Source organism: Oenanthe melanoleuca, chromosome Z (assembly GCF_029582105.1).
Source record: "Oenanthe melanoleuca isolate GR-GAL-2019-014 chromosome Z, OMel1.0, whole genome shotgun sequence".
Taxonomy (NCBI): Eukaryota; Metazoa; Chordata; class Aves; order Passeriformes; family Muscicapidae; genus Oenanthe; species Oenanthe melanoleuca.
Genome location: NC_079362.1, coordinates 23,294,461 through 23,305,331, shown reverse-complemented (window position 1 = coordinate 23,305,331; position 10,871 = coordinate 23,294,461). Strand labels below are relative to the sequence as shown.

Here is a 10,871-nt window from a genome sequence, read left to right as displayed (position 1 = left end):
ACTGAATGTCACCCGAGGGAAAAAGCGAGACTCCTCTCGGGGTGCAGGCCGTCTGCTGAGAACTCCTTGATCACAAGGATCCTCCCGCAGCCAGCGAGCGCAAGAGCCGCTCTGGACAGCGAGGCCCCGCGCGCCCCGGGACGGCGCTGTGCTGACAGCTCTGTGACGTGGCACCGCTGCCGTGACCTCACAAGAGCGGCTGCTCTGCCTTTGTTGCCGTACTTGTGCCCAGCAACCCCTTCTCCTGTAGAGCTGATGCAAAAGAAAAGCCTGTCCGCTTCTCCTCAGGCGTAAAGCACCAGCAAAAGTCCTCATGCTCCATGAGCCAGCGCTTGAGACATCCCAGGCAAACTCAGAAAATGCACTGGACCAGCTGGCGCCCAAGAAATGCAATCAAACATGACTTTTGGTCTCCAAGGCTTTGACGAAAAGCAAGTGTGCTTCTAACTTCTGGCATCTCAGTTGCTTCTCAAAAGCCATACTTCTTCAATGACATTCAGGGGACAAAAGAAGCAAGGGAAATAAATTTCCAGGGGTATTGCAGTGTGCAGTTGCTTCTTGAGCACATGGGTGCATGTTCACCTTTGCTTTGACTCACTTTGGAGCCTCCTGACCTCCCTTTGGCTCAGGGAGATGCTGGCTTATCTCCTGATGCAGAGCTCTTCTTCTGCTGCTTGCTGTTCCTCTGGCAACTGCAAGTCTCAGAAGATGCAGAAGAGCCGTGCGCTGATTCTTGGGCTGCCACAGTTTTGCTGTGCGGCAGCTCTGGCTGCAGCCTGCGGCCCACGGCTCTGCAATGCCCTGCAGATGTGGAGCCCAAAGAAGGCCCCTTTGCTACGGTCCAAAGCCGCACTCTACAACTGTTTGCCCAGGCTCCATGCTCCCTGGAAGATTCCCTGCAGGCATTTGCACAGCCAAATCCCAGTAGAAACGACATGTACTCACTCTCTTCTCTTGCAGAATCCCAAATTCAAGACAGGAGCCAGCTTGAGAGAGAAAGAAAATGCTGGGTGCCAGGAGGCAACAAGTGCATGCAACTGCCCTGGAAATCAACTCTGCTCACCCATGGAACGATGATCCCAGGCTTAGCTCGCTTTCCTGGTGATTCAGCCCACACAGATGCTCATCTGTTGGGCGTGAGGTGAGGCTCTGTAGTGATGCAGAGTCCCCAGGCAGGTGCGAAGGCAGAGCCACTTGATTGCAGAAAGTTCCAGACTTTTCAGTCGTAAAAACATCACTCAACCAATCCCCATGAACCACGATGTAAACATGCCATGCTTTTTCTACCTCTCCAATGGTTTTTCTACCTCTCCAATGTTTTTTCTAACTGCAATTCAGCTGAGTCACTTTCCCCCAGTCCTTTCCTCCTCAGCTGAAGTAGCAGGCCTGAGGCGTGACTTTACTAGGTCTTCCCTTTGGGAGTTTTGACCTGTGTTGGACAAGACAGTGTCTTTGAGGGGCCTTAGGCTGGGCTCTTCACACTTCAGACACTGAGGGTAGTATTTGAAAATCAATGCAATTGCAAAGGCCCAGCCCGTCCTTGTTAAAAAACAAGACTGGTTGTAGCACTCAGTGCCGTGATTTAGTTAATGAGAGGGTGGTAGGTTACACGTTGGATTTGATAAGCTCAACAACATTTTCCAACCTACTCCATTCTCTGTCGTTCTTAGTAGGCGTGAAATTCTATTGCTGCAGGAGTTACTGTCGTGGTTTGAAGGACAGGTGTCTGCCAGTAAAGGCAGACGGTCCTGTTTGAAATAGAGAATGTAAGCCCGCTCCCTCCCGAGTATTATAATTTTGGAATCAGGATCACTCAGGCAGAGGCAAGTGGCTAGGAATACCAGCTCTTTACTGATATATCTAACCGGACAAACAGAAGCAAGAGCAGCTGTAAAAATGAACAACAGAAGAGAAGAAATAACACAGTTGCAGTCCCTTTTTCAGCCGCACACACACTCGGCCTGCCCTCGGTCCCGGTGCTGGAAGGTGGGGTAGGGCCCGTGCTACTGCGGAGGTGGCAGACAGGACGGGGGGAAAGGGGCAGTGGCAGCTGTGTCCCACATGGGAGGAAAGGTGGAGGAAGGGCTTTCCACTCATTGTTTGAGTTTTGTTGGTCAGCTGTGGTCTTAGAGGTGGTAGGCTGGAGCGGAGTGGATGCAGAGCATTGTCCCACAGCAGAGAGCCTGGCTTCCCGCTGTTCCACCCACATGAGCTGAAGATGGGGAGGGCAGTCATCCTCCCTCACCTCGTTGGGAAATGTGAAAAGCCCCGGAGCCCAGTGCCCAGCTACACTTTCTCTTGAGTCCTGAAATAGCCTGCGTGTAACCCGGCAGGCTTCCTTCTCATACTAATGGGAAAAATTCTTGAAGCTGGTGCAGTAAAGGAACAAAGCCCAACCCCCAAGAGTTACCCAGGAGAGTTGCTTCAATTTCAAAGCCTCTGGTTTTCCCCACTTGCAAGTCAGCTCCCATCAAGCAGGAAATTGCAGGGCTTAGAGAAGGAAGAATGACACCTCTGCAAGGACAGCCGAGTGCAGGCCCTCGGATCCCCTGGAGCTGAGCACCTTGGAGGCCCAAAGGTTGAAGAGAGGGAAGCATAAGGAAAAGGTGCCCTTTCAGCCCTCCTTTACTCTTCCATAGCCAGTGACCGCCAGGAAAGGGGGGCAAGCAGGGCCTGGTTCCTCCTCCTGCCCTGCCGTGAGGGGCGGCTGGAGCTGGGGGATTCCAGGGAGAGAGGGACAACATCTCTAGAGGGCAGCTGGTGTGGGGCAGCTGTCAGGGGGCCTGTGGGGCGGAGAGGGGACCCTCCGTGAGGGGGAAGAGCCTTGGGCCGCTGGCAAGCAGCGCAAAGCCACGAAGGGGAGAAGCCGTCCGCAGCGCACGGCTTCCAAGGCACGGACCAGTTCAGAGCCAGCGTGGCAAGGGAGGGAACCTGCCAGGGCTCTGGGGGCTCCTGAGCTTTTGTTGCCACTCTGCTGCATCTAAATGTTGCTTGGGGTGAAATCAGCAGGAAAGGCCTTTGTAGGGTTTTACAAAGATGTTTATTTCAGCCACTGCTCAGCATTGTCCAGCGTTTGGGGAACAAAGGCAAGGAGTCTTGTGAGGGTCCAGGTTTAGTACATGGAATGAGCAGGCGGGGAGAGCGTCAGGGACCAATTATCAGGTGACACGGGGGTGCCACAAGGGAAGGGCCAGAGCAGAGGACCAACAGAGAATTAGGGTGGGAGTGACTGAAAGGCTGGGAGAGGGCACGGGCTTGAGGGAACAGAACATGGGCTTGCATTCCCTAGTTGCGAGAACCTTTCTGGCTCTCCACACCACTCCTGCTGAAACTAAGGGCTGCAACAGAGCGTCATCTGGCGACTTCATCATCTTCATCTTCCTCATTCTCTCTTCCCAGCACTTTATTCACGCTGACAGGTGGCAGCACACGTGTGGTCCAGTTCTTCTGAGTCTCAGCTTGTTCTTTGATAGCTTCATTCTTATTTCTCCTTAAAGGCTAATTCTGAGCTACCCTACATCAACAATACCTACTCTTATCAAAACCTACTCTTATCTAAACAATGCACCATAAACAAAGCTTTCTATAACCTATAGTTCTACCTAAAACCTAAAGAAACCTAAGAAAATCTCTAAAGATGAAATCTATTAGCTCTGGAAGAGCTCTTCTAAAAGTCTGGGCATGGGGGAATCTGGGCCAAAACAGCAGGCATCCCCTTTGCACTCCTCTCAGCTGGTGGGGCACGTCTCTTCTCCGCTCTTCCCGCACTTGCTTGGCTGAGGTGATCAGAGCGGCCAGGCTGGAGGCAGGATGGCCTGAAGTCACAAAGGGATGCTGCCCAGAGGAAAAAGGTTCAAAAGAAAGGATTCCTTGTTACTTGGCAAGACCACAGGCTCCAGCAGGATTGCTCTGGCTCCCGGGAAGATGCACAAAGAGGACCGAGGGCACCATCTGCCCCTCGGCCTTCCTGTGCCGCACCTGTCTCAGCCAGGTCCACGTGGCCCACCCTCCTCTTCATCCCTTGCTGCGGGGCTCCTCAGCTCCCAGGCCCTTTGGCCGCTTTGCATTTTCTCACCTCCAGCAGTTCCTGGGCAGACCAGCGCCCGTCCTCAGTCTGCCTGCAGGCAGCAGCTCAGGAAGAGGCGCAGGAGAGCCGAGTGGTGCCGGGGGTTCTGCAGTTGTGGGGGCCCGTTCCTTTCTATCAGTTCACCAACCTACAGGAAATGGAAGAGGACACTGCAGCTGCTCCTTTCCCAGCCACAACAGCTCTCAGCACAAGCAGCCCCCTTTAGAAGCTGCACCTTACCCTCAGACGGGCTTCCCTCTGGAAAGGAGCTTCCCCTTGCACCATTTCCAGCCCCATGATCCCCAGCGACCAGATGTCCACTTTGGGGCCGTAGGCTTCTCCTCTCACCACTTCTGGTGCCATCCAGCCGGGAGTGCCCACCCTGGAGCTGCGCTTGCTGCGCTCAGGGCTGAGCTGAGCGCAGAGGCCAAAGTCAGCTGAGGAGAAAAACAAAGCCTGTCAAAGGCAGCTCCCCCTGCCAAAGCGGGCAAAAGCATTGCCCACGCCAAGCCTGACCAGGCCACCCTGCTGCAGCCGGCTGCAAAGGCAGCCGTGCTCTTCTCCCACGGGGCTGGAGCCAGCAAAATAAGGCACTGGCTGCCACAAAAACACCCTCACCTCCCACACATTGGCCCAGCAGCACTTGTGGGCACCTGGCAGTCACCCAAAAGCAGCCCCAGAGCACATGCTGGCAACGCTGCACCTGCCCAGGGATACCCACTCAGTTTGACTGATCCGTCCATGCCCACAAGAACGTTGGCGCTTTTGATGTCTCTGTGGATGACTTGGCGGGAATGAAGGAAATGCAGTCCTTGTAGGCACTGAGAGAGAAAGGACAGAGGCAAGGGGAAAAGTTCAGCACCTGATTATAACTACAGAAAAGGAAAGGGCTCCATGAGACGGACAGCTCTGTCATGGAGCTGAGAGGCAGGGGGCAACATCACAGTCAGAACAGAGAAAGGGAAAGAGCGTGCTGCTTCAACGCTCTTCAAAGAGGTCTGTCTTCTTGGAAGGCATCTGAGATTCCTAAAGCCCTTCCTGGTTTTGGTAAAAATGACATGAATTTTGGCTAAGAGGTGTCATGGCAAAGATTTTCTTGAGAGGCTTGTGGCAGCAGAGGAGGAAGCAGCACACTAGACGTGAGTCCAGAATCCAATGCCGTGTGGCCTGAAAGGCTCTCCTTTGAAGCTGAGGACATCTCCATTGGGCTGAGCTTGAAAATTTGCAACCCACAAGCCTGCTTAGAGGGGCAAGGAATGCAGGACAGTCAGACCGGCTGCATGCAAAGGCTGAGAGGAAAAGCTGGCAAGACAAAAGAAGCGACAGCAAGTGAGCAAGGGAGCATGAGCACCAGAAGACAAAGAGTATGCAAGCGTGCAAGAACAGAGCCAAGGGAGTGCAGGGAAAGCGGACAGGCAGTTCATTCCAGATGTTCCTCCTTCTTCTCCAGGGTGTGACATCAGCTCCAAAGGAAAGGCATGAACAAGAAATCTCTGCTCTTCCTACCCACCAGCTGACAAGTGCCACTCTGGGCAGGCCAGGGCAGGCACAAGCGGGATCCCTCACCTCCCGACAGACAGCGCCGACCTGTCCTTCCTCCAGGTACACTGCCCTGAGCACATCTGACAACGTGCCGCCGTCCATCAACTCCATGGCCAGCCAGAGTTCCCCATGGACCAGGTAGCTGCAAGAGGAAAACCAGAGCATGGCGAGAGAGCAATGGCCTCAGCTTGATCACCCCAGGGCCTGAGCCAGCCTTTTGCACAGCTCTCCAAGCTACGTGTGCCACAAGAAGTCATTGCACACCCAGTGCCACCTCCTCCACGTCCTGGTGATGACTAGAGAAATCATCAACAGCTCCCTTTTCTGCCACGCACCAAAGGGCTTGCTCTCTTCTGCCTTGCCCTATCTAAAGGAGCAGCGACATGGCAACAGCCCAACCTGTCTAAGTAGGTGACAATATTGGCATTCCTGTTGTCCCTCATGGCCAGGATTTCATTGACAGCCAGCTCCTCGGATCTCTTCCCATAAAGGTGAATTTTCTTGATGGCCACCTGAAAGGACATTGAAGACCACTAACTTGAGAAGCTGCTCCTTGCCCGAGATCTCAGGGAGCACGGAGCGAGTGCTTGTGCAATGAGGCAGCGAGCTGCGCCAAACTGCCCTGGTACTGGGCAGCAGAGCTTAGGAGAAACACCACAGCCCGGCCCAAGTGCATTATGCACTCCTAGCCAAGACTGTGCTTCAGAGCAACAGCCTCTTCTGCAGACATGGAGCGGCCACCCGAAGCTCCAGGCTGAGCTCACAGCAGTGGGGAAAGCGCTGCAGAGCTGCAAAATCTGCTGGGGATGACGACACTTTACCTGTTGTCCTGTGCTGGCATCGAGGGCTTTATAAACAGCTCCAAATCCCCTAGAAAGAAAATGGCAGCAGAGAAAGGCCTTCAGTCTGTGGCAGTGAAAGCAAGGCCAGGCAGGAGATGTCCCCAGGCTGCCTGGCCTCTCTAGAAAATGCCTGGCTGCAGCCTCTCTTCAGCCCGTAGCTTATCAGCCCACCAGCCTCTGCCAGGCAGGGCAGGGTGTGCAGGAGCAAACTCAGCTCCAGCATGAAGAGCAAGGGCTGCTGTAAATCCCCGTAGGCACATGCCCAGTTAGGTCTGTTCCAAACCTAAGGGCACGTGTACTCATGTGACTGCATGTGCATGTCAAAAAGTGGAGAAAAATCATATTCCGAACAGTGTGGTTGAGAGTCTGGCATTTCTTGGGTGCCAAGGTGCTCTTCTAGGCCATAAAGGTGCAGAGGCAGGAGATCTTCCAGGTCCTGCTCCTTGCCACAAGCAAGACATTGGCGGCACCCTGTTGGCTTTGATGATGCCTTTGGACTGCCCTGACTCAGCAGTCCTGAGAGGTGGCAGGAGGGAAAGGCAGAGTTTGACCGTGCTTGGAGCTTGCCTGACTTCACTCTTGATATTGCAGCAGCCAAAGACCTGGCCCACGCTTTTGTATAAGGAGCAGGCGTCACACTTACCCTCGTCCAAGTTCTTCAAATGCCGTGTACCTCTGCGTCGGCTGGCCCAGACTCACAATGCCCCCTGAAAGACAAAAGCAGTGCAAGGCACTCACTGTCAAACACAGGTGGCAATCCACACATGATCCCAAGTGCAGCCCCAGCGTGGCGAGCTCTGGGCCCTTTGCAGCCTCTAGGCTTGCAGCTGCTGAGATCAGCAGGTGGGAGGGCAATCTTCTCCACCTTTCAGCAGCTGGCCTTTCCAAGAAGGGCTTTGTTTGTTTCTAGCACAGCATCTCATGTGCTAAGCCAAAAGGATGGGCCTTTAAGGACTGGGCCTGCAGAGCAAAGGCAAGGCCTTTGCAGCCTCTCTGCTCACGTCAACTCTCACTGGCAGAGCCACTTAGGAGCACAAAGTGTCCGAGGCAGAGGAGGAGGAGTAAAAGCCACAGGCAGAAAAGAGCCAGAGAGCTGCCTGGGGCCTGCTCACTAGCTAGGGGCCAGCCTTCTGCTCAAGCACAAACAAGCCTCTCTGCTTTTGCCTTTGGCAGAGAAGGCAGCCCAGGCAGAGCCAAGGCAGTCCCAGCTGCCCTCAGGGGACACCAGGAGCAGCCCCAGCGCTCTGTCGCTGCCTCAGAGCACAGGCACAGCTTCTGCAGGGAGAGCCAAGTGCCTCTGAGACACTGAAGCACTGAGGAGGAGCTTCTGCCACGGCCCACAGCGAGACACGCAGACAGCACAGTGCTCTGGCAGACAAGAACTTCACCAGACGTACTCAGGCTCTTCAGGCTCTGCTCCTCTCTCCTCTGGGGCTGCCGGGCGGCACGCTGACGTGCAGGGCGTCTGTGGAGCTGGAGAGGAAAGGATTGCCCGTCAGAAGGGTGGCTGGCACACGTGCTCCGCAGAGCACACGGCAAAGGCAAGGCCTCAGGGAGGTGCTGTCAGCCAGCGCCCGGCCACTTGGGCTGGGGGCTTTTGGATGTCCCCTACTCAGAGGCAATGGGAAAACCCTAAAGGCTACTTGGATACAGGAACTCATGGATCGGCTGTTGTATGCAACATTTTATCAGCTTTTCTGTAAGTGGCCTGCTACAAGGTATTGAGGCATTTGCAAAGATCCAGAAGGAGATGAGAGCTCGGCCCCAGAGCATTGTTGCTTTTCGACTTCCTTGTTCCCCAGAGCAACTAAGATACCCCGCAGCTGGCATGCAGGTGTCTAAGAAGACAGCCCAGGGCATGTGCCTTTTTGGATCTGTTACACACATTTCCCCTCTGCATTTCAGGCTCGAAGGAGTGGCCCTTCAGAGCTGCATCCCAGCTCTTCTTGGACCCACTGCCCTTTACATAGAGCCAGAAGAGGGGAATCACAGAGTTTGACACAAGTGGGATTCAGAGTCAGGAAAATCCTAGAAATATGGGTGAATTAGCTGCGACTCCATCGTGCTGCGCATTTTGGCTGCTGCACTTGCCTTTCTTCTCTTGAAAGGCTTTTCATTGGCAAATGAGGAAAGAGCCAGTGCTGCCTTTGCTCCTGCTGAGGCCAACAGCCGCTTGGGCTTTCTATCAGCCTCCCAGGCTGGCACTCTACGCTCTCCTGCAACAGGCCAAGCTCACAGCTTGCCCCACAATTCTTGCACGCCAGCAAGGTCACAAGTTCCTTCGCCACTCACCAAAGGACCGTCTTGTCTCCAAGCACGTGTGAGGTGACCTGCAGCGAGCAAAGGAAAAGGAGGCAGATGCCCTTAGAAACGTGCCTGTCTTGTGGAGTACCACAGAACAATTTAATCCCAAGAGAGAACATTTCCCCTTTCCCAACGTGCCTCCAGGATCAACCCTTCTTTCCCACGGCAAGGAAGAGAACAACAAGGACGCTCCCCTAGGCTCTGTCTACGTTTGGGCCTCTTGTGCCACGAGGGAAATAGGAACATGGTCACGCAATTGCCAGCTGCTTTTTCACGAGTCAGAGTTCCTGTTCTGCCCAACAGCTCAAGCAATGGTTTCTCCTTGCTGCATTTTATGTACTGCTTCAGAAATTGCATGCAGTAATCCCCATCAATTTTCTGAAGACCATAGCCAAGGAAATCTTCCCCCACGGGCCCTCTTCCCTGTGGCAGCTCTCTGCTGAAGAACCTGGGAACATGTCCTGGGGTCAGCAGCAAACTCTTACTGGTTTGGAGTTTGTGCTGCATTGCCAAGGGAACCACCGGCTTGGCACACCATAAAGGGTCAAGTCAGAGAGCCAAGGCCTCTAAATGGCAGAATGTGGAGCCAAAGATGCTTTCCCTCACTCCCAGAGAGAACCGCAGAATGTTTACAAGTGTTTCTGAGGATCTCTCCTTAGAGTCTGCATTTTGCAGGTGGTCTAGGTTGAAGCAGCAAGCTGAAGGAATGACCGACTCCACTGGCACGCACTGTCCCGTGCAGGGAACTCAACCTGCTGCAGGTTCCATTGCAAATACTTTCCAGCCAGCACGTGGTATAGACAATCCGTTTGGAACTGACCCGGTTGGCAACAGATTTCCCACAGTGGGGGCAGCTGAATGCTCATTTTGCTCCCAAATCAACTCAATCACTACTCGGCCATAAAGAGCAGAGTGAAGCACAGGCCAGGTGATGTGACCCCCAGCATAAACCTCACTTACGAGTCAGCTGCAGCAGGTAGTAGCTGGAATAGGCAATAGAAAAAACGGTGCAAACCGCGGCACAGACTTGCTTGATCATTTTAGCAGTGCTCTGCAGGTTTGCACACTGAATGTCACCCGAGGGAAAAAGCGAGACTCCTCTCGGGGTGCAGGCCGTCTGCTGAGAACTCCTTGATCACAAGGATCCTCCCGCAGCCAGCGAGCGCAAGAGCCGCTCTGGACAGCGAGGCCCCGCGCGCCCCGGGACGGCGCTGTGCTGACAGCTCTGTGACGTGGCACCGCTGCCGTGACCTCACAAGAGCGGCTGCTCTGCCTTTGTTGCCGTACTTGTGCCCAGCAACCCCTTCTCCTGTACAGCTGATGCAAAAGAAAAGCCTGTCCGCTTCTCCTCAGGCGTAAAGCACCAGCAAAAGTCCTCATGCTCCATGAGCCAGCGCTTGAGACATCCCAGGCAAACTCAGAAAATGCACTGGACCAGCTGGCGCCCAAGAAATGCAATCAAACATGACTTTTGGTCTCCAAGGCTTTGACGAAAAGCAAGTGTGCTTCTAACTTCTGGCATCTCAGTTGCTTCTCAAAAGCCATACTTCTTCAATGACATTCAGGGGACAAAAGAAGCAAGGGAAATAAATTTCCAGGGGTATTGCAGTGTGCAGTTGCTTCTTGAGCACATGGGTGCATGTTCACCTTTGCTTTGACTCACTTTGGAGCCTCCTGACCTCCCTTTGGCTCAGGGAGATGCTGGCTTATCTCCTGATGCAGAGCTCTTCTTCTGCTGCTTGCTGTTCCTCTGGCAACTGCAAGTCTCAGAAGATGCAGAAGAGCCGTGCGCTGATTCTTGGGCTGCCACAGTTTTGCTGTGCGGCAGCTCTGGCTGCAGCCTGCGGCCCACGGCTCTGCAATGCCCTGCAGATGTGGAGCCCAAAGAAGGCCCCTTTGCTACGGTCCAAAGCCGCACTCTACAACTGTTTGCCCAGGCTCCATGCTCCCTGGAAGATTCCCTGCAGGCATTTGCACAGCCAAATCCCAGTAGAAACGACATGTACTCACTCTCTTCTCTTGCAGAATCCCAAATTCAAGACAGGAGCCAGCTTGAGAGAGAAAGAAAATGCTGGGTGCCAGGAGGCAACAAGTGCATGCAACTGCCCTGGAAATCA

General features: G+C 54.1%; 1 protein-coding gene across 1 annotated transcript; it reads right to left on the bottom strand.

The window, feature by feature from the left end:
* Nucleotides 1-8: 8 nt before the first annotated feature.
* LOC130265439 (serine/threonine-protein kinase PAK 3-like) lies at nucleotides 9-10,134 on the bottom strand. The gene is given in 12 exon segments (XM_056514540.1): nucleotides 9-252; nucleotides 3,722-3,834; nucleotides 4,076-4,111; nucleotides 4,113-4,214; nucleotides 4,307-4,503; nucleotides 4,788-4,887; nucleotides 5,633-5,750; nucleotides 6,008-6,120; nucleotides 6,430-6,478; nucleotides 7,094-7,157; nucleotides 7,848-7,923; nucleotides 9,832-10,134. Coding segments are annotated over 12 exon segments (1,515 nt in total).
* Between the last annotated feature and the right edge of the window lie 737 nt (nucleotides 10,135-10,871).